The sequence below is a fragment of the Salmo salar genome, chromosome ssa25, assembly GCF_905237065.1.
Source record: "Salmo salar chromosome ssa25, Ssal_v3.1, whole genome shotgun sequence".
Lineage (NCBI taxonomy): Eukaryota > Metazoa > Chordata > Actinopteri > Salmoniformes > Salmonidae > Salmo > Salmo salar.
Window position 1 is genome coordinate 9,273,955 of NC_059466.1, and position 20,285 is coordinate 9,294,239.

Genomic DNA, 20,285 nt, shown 5'->3' on the forward strand with positions numbered 1-20,285 from the left:
CACAGACCACCCCTTGCTGATCAGGAAACTCTTGGGTATGTTGAGGTGGACTGTCATTACAGTTACTTCACGGGAACCTGTTCAAATGAAGGTTGTAGTGTGGCTAGCCAGTGAATTGACTGTCATCATGCAGTCAAAGTTACTAACCACTTTTGGAGCTAACTAGTGCTCTCAAATCGTTTCCTAAAGTCAACAGCAGATTAGAGTTATTCTGCAGAGGTGGGACCAAGTCATTGTTTTACAAGTCACAAGTAAGGTTCAAGTCTTAGCACTCAAGTCCTAAGTCAAGACAGGCATGTCCGAGTCAAGTCTCAAGTCAAGACCGACAAGTATCAAGTCAAGTCTCAAGTCCTAAACTTTGAGTTTCGAGTCCTAAACAAGTCATAATGGGCTCTTCACCAAATGTAATACCATTTCATATCTTTAACAAGAGTAATAATTAGTATATTACATTTATGCAAATCATGAATGCTTTTAAAAATATCTATATATTTATTACTTTCCAAATAAATTTTATATTTCCATGGAAATACATGGGTAGCCATGAGAAAGACCCCCCCCCCCCAATAGTGATCGACTATCGAGGATCGCTATGGGGCGCAATCGGGCGATGTAGGCTTGTACACACACACACACACTCACACACACACACACACACACACACAGTGTGGTTACAGTAGGCTAACATATGTCAATGGCTTTAGGAACAGCAGTAACATCAGGCAGGATTTAGGCCAACAACTGTCTAGCCAGTTGTAGCTCAATCGTCTTTATATCCGAAAATAATCGTTTTGGGTATCATCTTTCCAAGGGCTCCATCTGAATTCACCCGCCAACGTTCCTCTGCACTGCCACGCACAACTTTTTCTCAGCTGGCACAATTTGATTGGCTGCTGTCCGTTTCAAACTGTAATCAGTTAATGAAGAGTTGATGCGCTGCACACTTTTTTAATAGCATAATTTTTTATATTTGGGCTTGGGGAGGGTATCAAGTCAGGTCGAGTCAAAAGGCTCAAGTCCAAGTTAAGTCACGAGTCATTGGTATTAAAGTCAAAGTCGAGTTGCAAGTCATCATATTTGTGACTCGAGTCTGACTCGAGTCCAAGTCATGTGACTCGAGTCCACACCTCTGTTATTCAGAGAATTCATAACATGGCTAATTTAGCTAGCTAACATACATTTAGAGAAAACAAGTTATATTAAGTGGCTAGCTAGCATTAGCAATGTTTGGTGGTCAATGAGATTGAGAGCTAGCTAACTAACCAACAATGTAACAAAAGTATAATTTCGGATTTGAAAAACTTCATCAACAGGCTCTGCATTTAAGGATCACAGTAACGAGTACTCCTGGTTCAATGTTCAATTATTTAGCCATTTAAACAATTACTTTTCTAAAGAAAACTGTTTTTCCCACTGTCCTCACTGGCTTTCATGCATTTAAAACGTGAGCTTGTTTGAGCAGTGTTGTCAACATTTTTCAGTGAGAGGTCGCTTTTGGCTTCTTAATTTGTTGCTAAAGTTGCTAGATGACATCACAGCACCAATTTGCGGAACTGCTGCGGTCCCCGTCATAGCGTTTTCGCCCCGCCTCTCCCACCATACTCCCCTTACCCCAGTGCTTCTCTGCCTGTGCGTGCGCCGTTGCAGTGACTTATGTTGCACAGACAGCCTCTCCCATTCTTGTTTGCGGCAGAATTGAGTGGAAAAATACGCTTAATGCTATCAAAACCATAGAAATGCTTGCAACTCCTCAAAGGCACCCTGAAAAGTAACTGCATTTGTCGCTTGCCTCTTTTACCAATAAAAGTCGCTAAATTGGCAACACACTGTCCGAGGTGTCGCACTCGACAAAATTCTGGGGCGATGCTTAGAGAAGGGTCAATCGATTTTTGGAAATGTTCCTGTTATTCACATTCAAATTCAAAGAAAACTCAATTGTTGTTAGTTATTCCTTGGTAATTGCTACAATATTATATTGGCAGTCATCTAACATCTCCTGATACAGGTTTCTTAATGATGTGGTCATTAGCAAGGCCTTCTACCACCTAGGTCAGATTATTATTGTTGCTTGTAAAATGCCCAGACTTAATGTAAAAGTGTGTTAGTGTGTGTACTTGTGTGTGTGCATGCGTGCGTATATTAGAGCGTGCGCTCTCGTCTGACAGGTGCAGTCTGAGCTTTGACAGGTAAATGGCAGCAATCCCAGCAGTCTTTTCCTAGGTGGAGGCTGTTCTACAGAAGAATTGTCTAGAGTGTGTAATAGTACAGTATATGCATGTCATTTTGCTTGAGTGTGTGTGCGTGTTGTATATGTGACTAACCTATGTTGTGTTGTGTGTGTTGTAGGTGGGCACTGGGGCAGGTATGGGCTTCAATGTGAACATGGCTTTCACCGGTGGACTGGAGCCACCCATGGGAGACGCAGAGTACCTGGCTGCCTTCAGGTAACACACGTCACACACAGACTAGCTACCACAGAGTATGATGAGGATTTATTATGCTAGCAACATCAGCGTCAGAAATCAAGAGGGAGAGAAAGAGAGAGGAGCCAGTTTAGTGGTGAATTTACGGCGGTGGGGGTTGGCTGTTGGTGTGCAAAGTGCTCAGGGAGCACTTGGCTGAGGAGAGGGGTGTATATCAACAGACTGAAGGTCCCAGTGCTCAGTCTGTCCTGACAGTTCCCAGCTCTGGAACCATATACACACTACTGTCATGCCGCAAGTCTACAGACGCGTATTAAAGGGATGATTCACTCCAATATCACTCAATGCCTTCTTGACGTTAATGTAGATGATACCGGATGTTGTCTTCATCCAAAGATTTCAACTTAAGCCGAAGTGACTGATAGAGTAAGCTATTGTTAGCATTAGAATATAATACATATTAACAGTTAATTGCAGATTCAGGACAGCTGTAGATGTTTTTGAGGGGGTAGAAATGTAGATGAACTAAGAAAATGGATTGGGTGATTCATGTCAAATATCCCTGCCAAATCGGAGGCACAAATACAACCATGTGAACATCACTTGGGGTCAGACCTGGGTCAAATACATCACGTCAAATAATTGAATATGCTTCAGGTGCACTTGATTTAGTTTGCCCTGTACAATGCAACCAAATGGATAGTCCCAAAAGTGTGTACATTGTCCACATAATGTCTATTTTTACAGTAATAGCTATTAGCAGGATACAGTACGTCAATGTTACATCCAAGGCAGAAATACTGAGAGAAGTGTAACTGTAACAAAAGGTCATGTTATACCATGACTGTATGAAATTATCTCGTCGTCCAAAAAGAACTGAACTCATGATACTGTAATGCCTCCTTTTCACAGCTTTTGAGTGGCCTCTATATGGCTGAGAGGCAGGGAGGCTTGAAGTATGATGTGTTGTAATACATGGCCGAGTCAGGGCTTTGTGGCAGCCTCTTTTATATGCCAAGCAGGCTGATGCCAGGGCTGAACTCCATTAGGTCCGCTGTCTGGGGCTATTTATAACCCACCTACACACTCACACTTTACACACACACATAACATGAGCATGTGCATATAAACATCCAGTAAACACACATACACAAACACACACACAGAAAAACACAAACATCACGCAAAAGTCATGCACGTATGCTCACCACCAATTTCCGCAAACACACAACACACACACACACACACACACACACACACACACACACACACACACACACACACACACACACACACACACACACACACACACACACACACACACACACACACACTCTTGCAGGCATACACACCTACCTGTACACACACAAGCATACATGGCATTGCATGCAAGCATAAACTTACATACAGTACATCCACACACACACTCACACACACGCAGACATGTGGTTGGGGCGCAGGGCAGAGGGTGAATCACTTTGAAGATGAGCCTGTCTGGCCAATTGGTCTGAGCTGCCGGTGCAGGTAGACAGTAGACACACATCAAACCATTCTGTCTCAGTCTACTGACTGGCTGGCTGCACGCTATACTATACTAACCAGGACAATGTGCCCTGCTAATGTACCCCAGACCTCCACATAACCCTGCTCCTCACGTAACCCCACACTGACCCTCTCACATCCAGATAGATGGATCACATGCTGTACAAGCCGCTGTATCGTATGTTCATATGGATGTGTACAGTATACAAAAGGTGGGACATGATACATATTAGGGCGCATATGTACCTATATACTGTATATACATATCTATGTCGACAAACCCTCAAGCACTGTGCCCCCACCAATGTGTAGCACGTCTTCAGGTATTGTCTCTTGTGTTGTTGTATATAAAGAAACATTTTATCTGTTTATGCTTAAAACTATCCTTTGTTTTTAAACCACCCTGCCACGTTATGTTGGCGCTGCACTTGATAGAAGGAAAATTGTTTGGAAAGGGTAAGAAATCTTGTTTGTTGATACGCTGTGACAGTGTAGTAGTTACAGATTTCAGACTGTGGGAAACATTGGAGTCAACATGGGCCAGCATCCCTGTCGAATGCTTTCGACACCTTGTACAGTCCATGCCCCAATGAATTGAGGCTGTTCTGAGGGCAAGAGGGGGACCTATGGCCAATAATCTGAAAGGCTGACACCGAGCAAAGTCCATGACGTTTATGAGATAAAGGATTGATGTACCCAATCTTAAATGATACTGTAGCCCCTACCTGTTTTTATGTAGACCTGAATGAGATGCAGTAAGTACACGCAATATAGTATTATAGCCCCACCTCGACCTCCCGGCCCGGCTCCACGAGGGGGCCTCTTTCCTGTACGAGGATGGTGCGCGAGTTGGGAACTACCGCAAAGCTACCAAGGAACCAGGTAAGGATGGCAGTAGAACAAGGCGAAATGCAGCAGGATATATTGTGGAGTGGGCTGGGGATGCCACAGAGATTGGCGCACAGACAACCACATATCGGCAATCCTGCATTTTCTGTGGCCGAGAAGCAACGCGATCCACAGCTGTGCGCAGTGCTGGAGCTCACGGACTTGCTGAAATGGAGCATTAAAAAGAGCAAGCAACGGGAGCAGAGACAGGAGGCTCAGCTCTAGGTGGTAGAGATGGCACTTATTGATCTACAAGAAAACAACGCTGGCATCGGGGCACAAGACCAGCTGGGCGATGGGGTTGGAGCAAGCAGAGGCTCGCCTGATTGCGCTAATCGGCACCCAGATCCGAGGGGCCCGGTGCCAGTGACGTTCCAGTCGGACCTGTCACTGCCCAAGGTCACTGACAATGATGAAGTCGATGTGTACCTCGCAACATTTGAACGGATGGCGGCTACGTGTGGCGGCTACGTGTGGCTGGCCGAGAGAAGAGTGGGTCATTCGGCTTGTCTACTAACAGGAAAGACAAGAAAGCGTAAGTGACTATGGACGTTAACTTCGTTCATGATTATGACAGTGTTAAGGAAGAAATACAAAACTAAATATGAAATCAGCAAAGGCGGGGGAATCCTCTCAGGAATTGTTTGTGCGTCTCCGGGAGCCAGGATACCACCAACGGAGCACACAGTTGAAACTGTCACGGAGGTTATCTTGCTTGAACAATTCCTTCTGATGATTACATCTGAAATCAGAGTTTGGGTTTGGGAAAGGGACCGGAAGTCTGCTGCAGAGGCGGCGCATCTCGCAGAGGTCTACATGTCTGCACGTCAAGACCAACGGGCCTTTTCCAATGCAAACACATTGGCAGCTGCTTGACCCAGTCGGTTTGTGGGATAATGCGGGACACATAGTAAGACACAACACTTTTAATTAGCAAAGGGACTGTGGGTGTTTTTCTTGTGGCCTAGTAGGACATAAGGCAGACAACGTAATATATGGCGCGCAGAGCTAGTGTGCTTTTGTGCTACTTGCCTACGTCTAGTTTACGCCCTAGTGAGTTGCAGGTTAATGAGCAGCTATGTGAGGTGTTTCTAAATGGCAAGTTGTTGATGGCTTTGGATGATACTGGCAGCACACAAACACTTGTTAGGGCTGGTCTAATTAAGTTAGTTGCAGATTATGGGCCTGTAGTACAGCTGAAGTGTGTTCATGGGGATGTCAAACAGTATGCTACTGCTGAGGTTATGTTGACTGTGCGTGACCATAGTTTCATTCTGTGTGAAGAGATGGTTGATGGCCATATGATGTTGTCCTCGGGACTGATATCCCCATATTGTCAGAGTTGTTAGAGCCAAAGCAGCGTCTGTAGCACCTAGGGACGATATTGGGGTAGATCCAGAAAGCGGGGCTCACTGTGAATGGAACCAAGTGTGCTGTGGCCCGAGAAGAGGCCCTGTACTTGAGTTTCCGCATTGGCCCAGAGGGCATGTGCCCTCAAGTGGACAAAGTAGCAGCCATCCAAAACAGTTCTACGCCTAGCACATGGGCTGCGGGTGAAGTCCTTCCTGTGGCTCGTTGGCTGGTACTGACGTTTTGTGCCAGACTTCTCAGATGTGGCCCTACCCGTAGAATGAACTGACCAAAACCAAAGAGCAGAAACAGTTCCTGTGGACCACGGCTTGTGAAGAGGCATCCCAGAGGCCCAAATGGGTGGTATGTAGCCAGTCCAGACTTCGACAAGCCTTTTGTGGTGCAGACTGATGCATCCAACGTGGGGCTGGGAGCTGTGCTAGCTCAGGGAGTGTCGGACAGGAGAGATCTGTTCTGTTCATCAGCTGAAAACGGAAATCACATGAGTCCAGGTATTCAGTGGTTGGGAGAGAGCACATCGCACTGAAGTGGAGCATCGAGAGCTTGAGGTATTACCTTCTTGGTAGCTCTTTCCTTGTCCAACATAGTTGCAGACTATGTTGGACAAGAAAGCCCTTCTGTACTGCCACATGTACCATGATTTGTTTGTTATTTTCAGCCTGGGGGCCATTTTTGTTTTAGGTCCCTTTATAAAAATAGCAAAAAGGTTCAAATTATTGGGTGACAGGTTGTCGCCAAATCTGTATCTCCACTGCGCTGTACCATGGACAGAGCATGCTGCAGAGTGTGTGTGTGTTTGTATGTAGGGAGGCTATGGAAAGCCACTGGGCGGTTAGGTATGTCTCCATTGAGTTTCCAAAGAAAGCAGGGAAAAACACTCCTCATTTATGGTAGGCTATGTCAATAACGAGGTAGGTTACGTGAATAATGAGATACGCCTCTGCCTGTAATGTTTTGATTTTGATTTATAAGGACGGGGTCAAATTTACAGTTGAAGCTGCTTCACTCAACTCTGCCTCACGCCGCACCAATATAGAGTTTTTAGTTAGCTTCTTAGCTTTCTGTAAAAGGTGTTAGTGTTATTAGCCTATTTAGCTCTAACCAGCTAATCTACCACTGCCACGATGGATATCAGAAATCAAACCACCAAGGCCGCCGCAAAGCCCAGCAGCGACGATGTTGCGGCGCTCCAGCTAGCTCCGCGTGAAGAGCCCACCCCCGTGTTTATAGTAGGCCGGCATTGCGTAATTTATTACGTGGGTGGATAGAATTTGATCCACAGAAGTGCCGTATCGCATCGCCTGTGTACAGCTGCATTCACATAGGCTGTTTGTAATAGGTGAATTACCCTATCTAGCTTGTAGCCTATATATTCATTACCAAATAGACCTTTCTTTACTGTGTAGGGCACTGTCCATTTTGCTGATGCAGTGCAGCGGAGATGGGCTACAGATTTCGCACCAACCTGTCACTTCAAAAGCACTCAATGGTCTCGGAGTCTCGGCATTTGCACTTTATGTTTATTGTGGTATAGCGCGATATAAGCAGAGTTCAATATAATTCCAATGCAAGAACCCCCCCCCCAAAATTGTGCCCCCTCACCGATTTCAACTGCCCCCTTAGTCACTTTATCCTGGCAAAGGGTCTGTCGACCTTCTCATAGGCTAGGTGAAAATTCCACCACTTTGATCCACCTATCCAATCCTATGAGATGTACACAAGTAGATGGAGAGAGAGGGAAATTGATTTGACATGTTTTCTTTGGCAATGTAATTTCTTACACTTTCCATGCCAATAAATCTTCTTGAATTGAACTGAGAGAAGGCGGGTCGGGGGGCTAGCTTGGGGGAGTAGGGGCTAGGGGTCAATTTAGGAGTGACATGGATGTGGGTCTTCCCCTTATTTCACCCAGCTGGCCCCCAGCACTCATCAATCCCACAATGCTGCAGTGAGTGTCTCCTCAGCCTCTCTCCTCTCTGATTTACAGCACCCAGAGGAAAATGGCCAGCACAGCCCAACAGTCCATATATCTACTCTCCCGCCATCTCTCTCTATCTTTCCCTTTTTTATATGTACATTTTAGTAATTTATCAGACGCTCTTATCCAGAGTGACTTAAAGTAGTGAGTGCATACATTTTTTTGTTTCTTTTCATACTGGTCCCCCGTGGGAATCAAACCCACAATCCTGGCGCTGCCCTTTACGTCCCTCTCTCTATCAAACACACAGACAAATCCACCCCATCTCACTCCTTATTCTCTCTCTCTCTCTCTCTCTCCTCTCTCTCTCTCTCTCCTCTCTCCCCCCTCTCTCCCTCTCAGCCAGTGCCACATTGCATTTGCAGGGGATCAAGCCTGAGCCTCCAGAAAGGGAGGAAAAAAAGATAAGAAAATTATCCCTAATGAAAACCAGAAGTCCCGTCTCTCTCTCCTTCGCTCACGCTCCCTCTCTCATCATGAACTTGGGAACAGAGAGGAGAATTGAGCTTAATTCAAACCAGCTCTCCACAACGTGAGATGACAAGGCTTTGAAGTGTGTCGGAAAAGCCTTTGAGCCTGACATGTAGGCATGGCTAGCGTTAACCCTTTGTTGGTTAGTGGGTTTGGGCGGTATGGTTTTCAGGTTTTTTTGTGTTCAGTCAAGCTATAGTATCTTCCTCCTCATTCACTGCCCTTGTTTAGGACTCCACTTGAAAATACACCACACACCCTGGTGGGGTGTTCTGCAGAGGAGAGGTTAAAGCGAGGAATGGAAAGGAGGAGTGGAAGATGGAGAGAGTCCCTAGAGAGGGAGGTTTCCCTGGTTCTTGTCAACGCCACTGAGTGAACAGCTGCCTCCATTCTGAAAGCGTGTTCGTGTGTGTGCATTTGTGTGCGTGCGGCTGCATGTCTTAGCACTCAAAGCATTCAGGGAATGGGGGAAATGATGAGGACTTCGGTGAACTATGAGTGAACAAAGTCCCTTACCCCTACACAGACTTCTCAGGCCCCCAAATAGTGCTCATCTTCCTGCTCCGTCTAGTTTATTCTCTCCCAAAGTGAAACAACACAACCTCACTGGGAAAAAGGTAAAGAAAACATTGCAGGTGAAAGAGAAAGATGTGGCTCATCTTCTCATATCTGTGAAAAATCCAATAGCTTCAGGAATGCCCCAGCAAAGATCAGAGGACGAGGATAATTAATAATTAACATAGTAGACTCCAGAGCTGCTTCTCTGGGAAGGTTGACGTGTTGGTCGACCACCTGCAGAACTGATCTTCAAGGGGGTTTCAGTGGTCTCGATGAGCATTATAGGTAGAGCGCATTGAGTAGTCACACGTGCGTCGTCGATATCTTGTGCATGGGTACATGCGCGTACTGTATATTTGTACGTGTGCATGCATGTGTTCTTATGCATATGCGGGTGTACACACTGTGTGTGTTTGTGGGTGTTTCTCAAAATGAATACTACCATGCTCTAAGCACGCAAATTGCAACACGGGAGGGTCGGAGTATGAGTCCAAATCAAAGTATGTGAAATGGAGCACGGAGGGCACTTCTCGGATGCGTACTCCGTTTGTTGATATTTTGAAGCATGCATCAATGCAAGCTTCAACGCAAAGTATGCACAGAAATATGACGCAACCACGTAAAAAACATTTCTTTAAATTATTTGAGCCGAAGTGTGACAAAATCAACTCTAACTTCAGAACAAAATGTTGCCCATTCTCATATGTTGCCTAATGACAATATTTTATCTTGATACGTTAATAAATACATACTCTGTTCATTTTGACATGTTTACGTGCCTACAATGCCCACTGTAGTGTGCATAGATTGCAAGCCGATAGAAAGTCAATAGCTTGTTACTACTGTTCGCTAGCTAGATAGCCACGAAGAATTGGTAGCTAGCTACCTACGAAGAATTTACATCTACATTACATTATTTCTAGGTGATTTTTGCCTGTTTAACTAGCTGGCTAGCTAGATTATTACAATTCACATATTGATAGCTGATTATTATGAAGTAAAACATTGTGTTTTGTGTATGTTTTGTTTGGTTTCTATTGTTGCAATTGTCCTGGCTGGACGATGCTTCTCAGATGTTATGTTTTATGCGTTCTCTACACTTTCGTCCTCACAAGAACATATTCAAGAGAACATCCTCGGAGAATGCACTCAGAGCATGAGAGTGTGGAGCACAGTAGTATGCATATTGAAATACACCCTGTGTGTGTGTGTGTGTGTGTGTGTGTGTGTGTGTGTGTGTGTGTGTGTGTGTGTGTGTGTGTGTGTGTGTGTGTGTGTGTGTGTGTGTGTGTGTGTGTGTGTGTGTGTGTGTGTGTGTGTGTGTGTGCGTGCATGATGAGGATATTACAGTGGGTCAGGGGGATTTGGATTAGGCCTGACTGTCTCAGGAGAAAGAGGTGTTCAACCCTGAGGCTTAGCAGGTCCCCCCAAAAACGCTCACATACACTGCCGGGATACACATACACACAGACACACATACCTACACAGTCCAACCAAGGTCCATGTATTGAAGAACAAACTGAATGTGCAACAGGTAATGCCTAAACATGTTGTAAGCACATTTTATTCAACTTTATTTTTCCTTAAAGGCGCAATGTGTAGAAATCATTCTGTCATTCTAGGTGTAGGATCCTAATCTGATCACCCTGTTGCAGGAGAACTTTCCTGCAAAGCAGGACATTTTAAAGTTGTAGTATATTTGAGGTTGAAAAAGGCTTCTGAAGTTTGTAATTTACATCCATTAATTATAATTCAAAGAACAAAAATAGGACAGCACTCTGGTGAATAAACTTAAATTTACATATTTTTATTGCTGCACAAACATTTTGGGTATGAGCCCTTCTTCAGCATGCAATGGCAATCAATGTCTCGAAAAAACCACACACAGGTGGGTATAATTATAAATTCTCAGTCAGTATTGGCCCAATCAAGGGATCCCAGCAGAGGGAGCTGTGGGGGAAACATGACAATCAAATAAAGATAAAAATATATAAACATAATACAGATACTGTACATTATGATGTCATTACCTAAATGTTTCTCCTACATATTTATAACTTACAACCAAAAAAACCAAGAAAAATAACATTCCTCTTTAAGGCCTGCTGGGGAAGAAGTGCCCAATATCCACTATGTCTCTCTTTGGAGAAGTAATTTATCCGTATCGCCTTCCCTACGTGGTGCCTTCACCAATTCAATGCCCATATAATGTAAGACACTTAGTTTGTGAATATGGTTATTGAAATGCCTGGCAACAGGTGATTTTTCATCATGGTTGTGAATGGAGCTCTTATGCTCACATGTCCTTGTCTTAAGTTCACGTTTGGTCTTACCCACATAATAAATGTTACAGGAACACCTTAGGAGATATACAATACATTTTGTGTTACATGTTATTCTACCTCGAAACTTTATCCTCTCACCCGAATGGGGATGGATAAGAGAGTTCACTCTGATCATGGCAGAACAGTAAACACAGTTGTAACAAGTGAAATTGCCATCAGGAATGATACACAAAAAATGCAATGTTTTTGTCTTAGGCAAATGTGACCTTACTAAACAATCCCATACTTTTTAGGATCTCTTATAGCAAAACCTCGGGGGGGGGGGATTCAAACGCTTTACCGAAGTTGGGGTCTCTGTGCAATATGTGGCAATATCTATTAACCACTTCCTTGATCAACCTTGAAATGGGACTGCAGGTGGACACTGAAGTTGTAGAGGGAGGAGAGGAATTCCTTTGACGTGGTTCCAATAATGCATTCCACTTAGTTTGTCTTACTGTCTTAAGGCAATTGTCCAATAATTCTTCTTTATACCCTCTTGTTTTGAATCGTTCACATAAATCTTTGGCATGTGCACTACCGTTCAAAAGTTTGGGGTCACTTAGAAATGTCCTTGTTTTTGAAAGAAAAGCAAAAAATGTTCTCCATTAAAATAACATCAAATTTCATCAGAAATACAGTGTAGACATTGTTAATGTTGTAAAAGACTATTGTAGCTGGAAACGACTGATTTTTAATGGAATATCTACATAGGCGTACAGAGGCCCATTATCAGCAACCATCACTCCTGTGTTCCAATGGCACGTTGTGTTACCTAATCCAAGTTTATAATTTTAAAAGGCTAATTAATCATTAGAAAGCCCTTTTGCAATTATGTTATCACAGCTGAAAAGTGTTGTTGGATAGGCAAGTCAGTTTAACTAGGCAAGTCAGTTTAGAAAATAAATCTTATTTACCATGACAGCCTACACCGGCCTCACCCAGACAACTCTGGGACAATTGTGCGCCGCCCTATGGGACTCCCAATCACAGCCGGTTGTGATACAGCCTGGATTCAAACCAGGGTGTCTGTAGGGACACCTCAAGCACTGAGATGCAGTGCCTTAGACCACTGCACCACTCGGGAGCCCAGCTGGTAAAATAAAAAGACGCAAAAAATAAACTTAAGGACAGGAAGCATGGGAATAGCACACATAGAACGGATCTACCGCTTATCAGACTTGCTTTCCATGAGAATGACAAATCTACAACTCACATTTCTTTGAATTTGGTCGGGGTGCACACAAAGCTACATATTGCGCCTTTAATCTGAACAAATGCATTCGGTGTGACTGCGCAGTTGGGACAGGGTAGAGCAGAGCAGTATACATTTTCCCTTGATATCCAAACAAGAGCACACCTCAGCGATGACACTTTACAGGCAGGAACTAGCTGACGAAGGCAGTAGGGTTTTGGATCCGACCACACAAACCCAGGATGTCCCATAGCTAAGACGGCCTCGTAAATATATTTAAAACGTATTATCCGCCGGCATAATTAACCAAGCGTTTTTCATCTACCACATAGATATCCACTGATTCACGCCTATAAAAGCCCTCGTTTCCACTCACACTTGCTCTCTAATTGATCGCTCTGGCTTTCCCAAGGTTGTCGTCTGTTTTAGAGGGGGTTTGTTGATGGGGAATTTGATGATGTGAGCAGTTTCTGATGGCGGGATGACGTGTGTGTGTGTCTCCATACACTTTAGATCTGAGGGAGGTTGGGGGGGTAGTGTGTGATGCTCCGGTCACCATGGTAACCGTCATACTTACTTAAGCCCCCCCCCCCCCCCTTTCCAATCTTGTGGCTGGCCACATGAGTGCCTGTGGCCAGCTCACTCTTTGGGTTGAGGTATTTTATGTGCTTGAATTAATGGTGTGTGTGTGTCAGTGTGTGAGCACTTCTAAGCAGCTGAACAAATATTACCAAGACACTACTACTCAGTTCATCTATTTTGGAAATTTGCAGCCTACATGTATTGCAACCACCGGGTCATGCTATCATTATCTTACTCTCATTTGGTCTCAATCATTCTCTCCTTCACTTCCTCACTTTACTCATCTCTTACTCATCTTCCTTCATCTCTCCTTCTGTACACCATCCCTGTGCTTTATTTATTACGCTGCCTGCTGAGCTAGTGCCAGAGGCATGCTGACACAGTCCGTGACGCACACACTCCGCTGTGTATCTCAGCTGTCTGGGGTACCATGCCTCCTAAAAATACCGCCTCCCTCTCCCTCCCTTTGGGGGTAGGCCACCGCTGCAGACAGCTGTGTGTATGTGGGTGGGTGTGGTTTGCCCATTGTAGGCCTATAATTGTGGCGACGAGAGCAGGATGGAAAGAAAGTGAGCGAGGAGACAACCGCCATGTTCCTGAGGTCAGCAAAGTAGAGGGTTCCTACAACACGACCCTGAGGCACCCCCTCACACAGCACCAATACTCTGCCTATCCAAATACTGCCGGCCCCAAAAAGCACAGAATGCTCTACTGCTTGTACCAAGCACACATCTGCACTTGGAGAGCCATTCATACTGTCACTCAGATAAGTCCCACGGAACCTACACTAAAGATGCCCTGTCACAATGACAAACATTGAAGTTGTCACAGGCACATTTGTTAACGTTCTATCTCAAACCGATTCCTCTCAGTTCAACGACAACAATGTTGACCACATAAAATGATTTACACAGGTGGTTCAAGAAAGCTTTACTTAGAGTACAAGGAGTACAGGGAAACACTCTAACTATAGCCTCAACAGATGGAGGTTGTTTCCCAAATGGCCCCCTATTCCCTATATAGTGCACTACTTTTGACCAGGGCCCATATAATAGGATGCCATTTGGGACTCAGCCTGAGTCACTGTAACCACAGGTCGCTGTATCAAAGAAATACATTTGTTATCTATCTATTTTCCTTCCTCCAGCTGTGTGAGAGAGGGCCGATTGTAAGGCCTCACTCGCCACACCCACACAGCCATCAACACAGACCAATGACATAGCCTCCCCTCCGAACTTAAGTATCATTGTGTAATTGTGTATTATTTTTCTCCGGTTTACTTTCACTACTACCTGACATGTGACCTCCTTGCTCTCACACTTTGTAGTTTGGGGGTTTCTACGGCCCTGTTTTCTGGAGCATGTTGCTCCCAACACCAGATTTGTGGCTTTGATTTCTGAGTGTGAGGTTATGTGTTGTTTACTGAATGTTTGGATTAAAGTGGCTGCCAATTGGCCAGGTACATTGCACTGTAAGTACTGTATGTGGTTCATAGATGGGTTAGCTGACAATGTCCGCAAACGATACGGACACTTCAGTGGGTCAAAAGGCTGTCGGTTGTTGTAATTCTGGATGGCTAGTTAGCTAACAACAATGACAAGAAGCTGCCATGTGGGGAATAGTAGGTGTCTCGTTTCAGCTCGTTGTATCTTATTCTTGATACCATGTCTTGGTTTGACTGTCACGTCTATGCTAATATGGCAAAACTGTAACAATGTATTTGAGAGACAACAAGTGCTCATTGTGCAAATTGATTTATGTTTTCAATAAACATTGGAGATGAAATATAGTTTACATGTTGTCAACAATTTAAGCCAAACCTGTCTGTTTTGCCCCATAGTTGCACATGTGTCAGTTTTGTTACTGAACAACCAACCCGTCTATTGGTTTGCATGGACAGTACCAACATCAGCCTCTAGGTGGTGTCTACCAGTAGGTATGTTTAGGTTAGTCACCGAAGGTGATGATGGCACTGACTGCTTCTTGTCTCTCTCTCACTCTCACTCTTTTTTTCCTCCTTCACAGGACGGTGGTGATGCCCATCGCCAACGAGTTTGCCCCCGACGTGGTGCTGGTGTCGTCTGGCTTCGATGCCGTGGAGGGCCATGCGTCACCCCTGGGAGGGTACAGGCTGACGGCCAAATGTAAGTGACTTCCTCCTTTTCCCCTTTCTCTCCACAACCCACTGCTCATGAATGGAACTTATCCAGCCATTATGCTGCCCTACCGTAGACAATGGCCTTGTTCAATACCATCAAAATGCATCCTTCCTTTCTTACTTCATTTAGGTAATCACTGATCTGACATGGTCGGATTACTGAAAGCAATACATTGGAAACCTACCTTCACTTTTCCCATCACTAAGAGACAGTGTTGTGGACTCGAGTCACATGTCACATGACTTGGACTCGAGTCTGACTCGAGTCACCAATTTGATGACTTGACTTGATATAAAATAAATAACTTTGACTTGGAGCCTCAAGACTCGGGATTCGACTTTGACTTGAGACTGATGACTTTAAATGATCATGCCAGGTTTTGTAACGTTTTGACACTAATTTTGTGGCACAGAGTCTCAATGGATTACTCTCCATGCAGCCAGAGACAGTAGCCGCAGCATCGGGCCCTTGCAAAAGAAACGTACAACAAATTGGCTAGTGAAATGCACAATTGGCCCTCTGATTGGACCAGCAAACTGTCAATCAACACATGTCGGGTGAGCTAGCAAACAGATTGCTGATTTGCTGTACAGCAATAGGATCGGGTGCAGCGCAAAGATGAAGTTGTAGGGAGAGAGGATTGCCATAATAAAAAAATATGCAGCTCCAAAAATTGTTTGGTGATCAAGAATAATAACTGTTTCCTTTGCAAGCTCACCAGCAATGGGGCATCAAGCAACAATTAGGTCTACTAGTTGGTCTTTTGGTACGTCAAAATTGGTTGAAATTGATCATTTACTTATGGAGCTTGCATTTGGAATTTGTTGTTAAAATGTATTATTCCTTTGGTGAGGACTTGGCTTGTCTCCCCACTTGCGCTCTCCAAACCCAAACGCTGTTGTTTGCCATTGCTTTCACACATTTAAATGCATATGTGCTAAATCTACATTCCGTCTAATCCTACAATAATTGCTAGCATGTAATCCTTCCATACCAGTGTCGTTTATTGCAACACATTTCTGTTTGATAAGATTGATTTTCATTCAGCCAACCATTTCTTACCTTCTGAGTGGGCGCGATGTTTATTGTGCACGTGAATGTTAACAAGACTCATGAGGTAAAAGTTCTGTTTATTTAATTCAATGTCTGGTTTCGTTTGTTCATGTTTCCGGGTAATGTCGGAGTTCCGTGTGTATGTGTCCTACTGTATGCCTCTGTCATTCTGGTTGTGCATAATAGGAGCATGTTCGCCTCAGTGTGCATAGAAATAGGCTAGGTGGCCTGCGCGCAATGCTTTGGAGTCAGTGTGTTGAATAACAGAGAAAAGTATTGTTCCATGTATGAATGTTGAGGAAATATCATAAAGTCTGATGAAGAAAAATATACCAATGTAATGGATGGATGTGGAAATTGGATGGATGTGGAAATTGATGGATGTGGAAATTGCCTTTTACATTGTAGAACCAGTTTATTGGTTGTAAATACCAATTGGGCAATTGTATGGTCCTGGGAGGGGCCAAGTGAATATACAGTATGTACCTGTTTGAGCTCTTATACAGATTCAATTTGTTTTCTCAAGGGAAGGTTGTACAGTCTTGCCCTCTACCTGTGTCCGTTCAGATAGGACAGGTTAAGTCCGATACAGGAGCTATTTCTTTTGGGCTGTGTATATTTTGTCAATCTACTTGTATATTTTGTATGATATGGCACTTTTACCATTGAATCACCAAGACCTGTAAATACATCTACACTCTGACCACATCAACCTGCCTTGCCTTCTGCTGATTTCATGCCCTTAAAGACAGCTACAAGGTCCCTATTTTACAATTACATAATCGAAACGTGTTGTAGACAAAATAAGGAAAAGGGCTGTCTGGTAGCCTCAGTAAATAGACAAAGATTTGCAGTCATTGCATGTATAGATAATTTTTTTACTTGACTTGAGACTTAACTTGCAAAAATTCAGCTAGCATTAGCGCAATCCGCTAGCTGATCCCATAGACTTCCAGTCATTGCGCTTAAATGAGTTAGCAATCACTCCAGAAACTACCTTGTACGTACAGACACAAAAATAGTATCCATGAGTTTATCTGAGTCCGCCTATGTAGAAAAAAATCTTGCTCGATCCCTTTCAGAGAAAGGCTGCATTGGTCTAAGTGTTTGAGCCCATGCTAAGTGGTAAATGCAGAAACGCTAGTTCTGGCCATGAGGAGGAAGAGTCTTGCACTTAAAAAACCTTAGATCTAAAAGACATTGTGGCTGGCCAGCATGCGTGGTATGTTCCATTCTGACAGATGACAAAATCAGATTTATTTTGCTGGGTTTAACTGAGAGAGTCTAAATAGCCAATGACAGTCTCTTACGAAATGTTACCAGACTCTAGTAACATTACCATACACAGTCCCACCTACACAGACACACACACACACACGATCAGATCCAACTGTTCTGGCCTTGTCCATGTAACCTCCCCTCACGTTCACAAAGCTACAGGATCGACTTTGTTTGGAAGCGTCTGTCTTTGGCCCAGGTAGAGCAGCACTCTGGCGTGTCAGCAAAGAGCTTTCCCTAAAACTATCTCTGAGATCTCAGCCTAAAGCTGGGTCTCTAAGAGAGGGGGGTCTGAGGATGGGGTAGGGTGGTATGGCGGAATGCATGTACTAAAACCCCCAGAGGATCAAACACTAAGCCACATTTATTCAGATTAAACCTGGCTCATATTATGCATTTGGCCGAGTAAGTCCCTGGTGCCTTCTCTTTCTTAAACCTAACGAGAAAATATGATGCAATATTGTTTCGCCATGGACGAACTCTAACCCCAACCACATGCATTTTCCTTTCCCCAGGTTTTGGATACCTGACCAGGCAGCTGATGGGGCTAGCCGGAGGCCGCATGGTACTGGCCCTGGAGGGGGGCCACGACCTCACTGCTATTTGTGACGCCTCCGAAGCCTGCGTCTCTGCTCTGCTAGGAATCGAGGTAATACTTGAGAGCGAGGGATGGATGAAGGGAGGGAGGGGTTTCTTTATTTGTTTTCATTCATTTGCCACTCCACCTGTTTAGGGAGACTGTCTCTACACATCCAGTTCAATCAGGAGGTGAGAATAGAGCTCAGACGGCACTCTGATTGGGTGGTTATGCCGTCTTTCTGGGCCGTTGGCACAGTCATAGGTGTGGTGCTGAAAGGGCTTTGGCCCAATGCCGCCGCACACTGAGAGACCGAGAGAGAGAGAGTGGGTGGAGAGAGCGAAAGAGTTTAGAACAGTGAGTTGACAGAGATCGCCATCCTCTCTTTCTCTCCATCCCTTATCCATCCCCTCTCACTTTCTGTCCCCACCGCCCAGTGTGGGAGGATACCACCGCCAGGGAGAGGGAGGAAGTAACAACGGTCAAGTTGAAGAATCTGAGGTTAATTGTGGATGTGTGTAGGCTAGACCTGGAGCTGAACCAACTGTCTGTCTGCGTCCCAAATAGAGCCCTATTCTCTATGTAGTGAACTACTTTTGACCAGAGCCTTCTGTCTGCTGTGATTCATGGCACAGGCCCACTGATTTTTCACAAGATAATGGATGGAGTCTAGTGTTTTCTTGGCCATGGCTTAGATATAATTTTAGATTTTGGTTCCATGATAACATGCTTTGGCGCTTTGAATATCTTTACCATAAGAATACTGTAACCAAATGGAGAGGAAAGTGTATGTTTGCTTCAGTGTCTATGTCTGTCTGTGTGTGTGTGTGCCACCATAACTGTTTCAGTTATTTGAGGCCTGGCTTCTGTCCTTATACATTTAAGTCTGTCACTTTTTGTTCATCAAGACAAATGACCTGAGAAAGACCCTGAGGACTTGTGATGTGGGCACCAGCTTAAAGGCATAGTGACCATATTGTCCTATCTAAATATTGAATAATGAATAATCCACACGGAAATATTGGAAGACAATTAAATGGGTTGGCTAGTGCTGACCCTTGGCTAGTGCTGACCCTTGGCTAGTGCTGTCCCTTGGCTAGTGCTGACCCTTGGCTAGTGCTGACCCTTGGCTAGTGCTGTCCCTTGGCTAGTGCTGTCCCTTGGCTAGTGCTGTCCCTTGGCTAGTGCTGTCCCTTGGCTAGTGCTGACCCTTGGCTAGTGCTGACCCTTGGCTAGTGCTGTCCCTTGGCTAGTGCTGACCCTTGGCTAGTGCTGTCCCTTGGCTAGTATAAACAGATGAAGTGCTGATGTCATGTCTAATACAGAGGGAGTGCAGTGGTCAGAGGCTGAAATAGAACCTCTGATAGTAGTGAATTTCCAGGCCCCTGCATCCTTGTATAAACGTAATTTATTTTGAGCAAGTGACCGTCTCTTAAGTGTTGCTGCAGACCAGACCAGCCCAGGCCACAAACACACACACTCTATGTGTTTTCTGTCGTTGGACAAGGCCTGTGTCCCAAACGGCATCCTATTCACTATATGGTGCACTACTTTTGACCAGAGCACTATGGTCCCTGGTCAAAAGTAGTGCACTATCTAGGGAATAGGGTGTCATTTGGGACATAGACAAGGAGAGAACCTGCTTAAGCCGTTTGCCAGTTAGCCCAGTGCAACTTTAAAACCTCCATTAACGAGAGGCGTACATGGCTATAACTCGTAATGTACCGCCCCTCAGTCTAATAGTGCACCAAAGAGTGGTGTGTAAGTGTATTATTATTGTTGTAAACATGTAAAACGGAATGCTACCTCATGATTCAAAGGCAAGTGAACAGTAGCTTTGGCATTTCGGTTTACCTTATAAGATCATAGAGTGGGTAACAAATTTG

At 44.5% G+C, this 20,285-nt stretch overlaps 1 protein-coding gene across 5 annotated transcripts in view; it reads left to right on the plus strand.

The window, feature by feature from the left end:
* The window catches only part of LOC106586120 (histone deacetylase 4), a 177,207-nt gene that overhangs the window by 144,267 nt on the left and 12,655 nt on the right, over positions 1–20,285 (plus strand). For all 5 annotated transcript variants that reach the window (XM_014172999.2, XM_014172997.2, XM_014172996.2 and 2 more), the window contains exons 20-22: positions 2,347–2,444; positions 15,358–15,476; positions 18,338–18,471. In XM_014172999.2, coding sequence (XP_014028474.1) covers positions 2,347–2,444; positions 15,358–15,476; positions 18,338–18,471 — 351 coding nt within the window. The remainder of the gene's footprint in view (positions 1–2,346; positions 2,445–15,357; positions 15,477–18,337; positions 18,472–20,285) is intronic.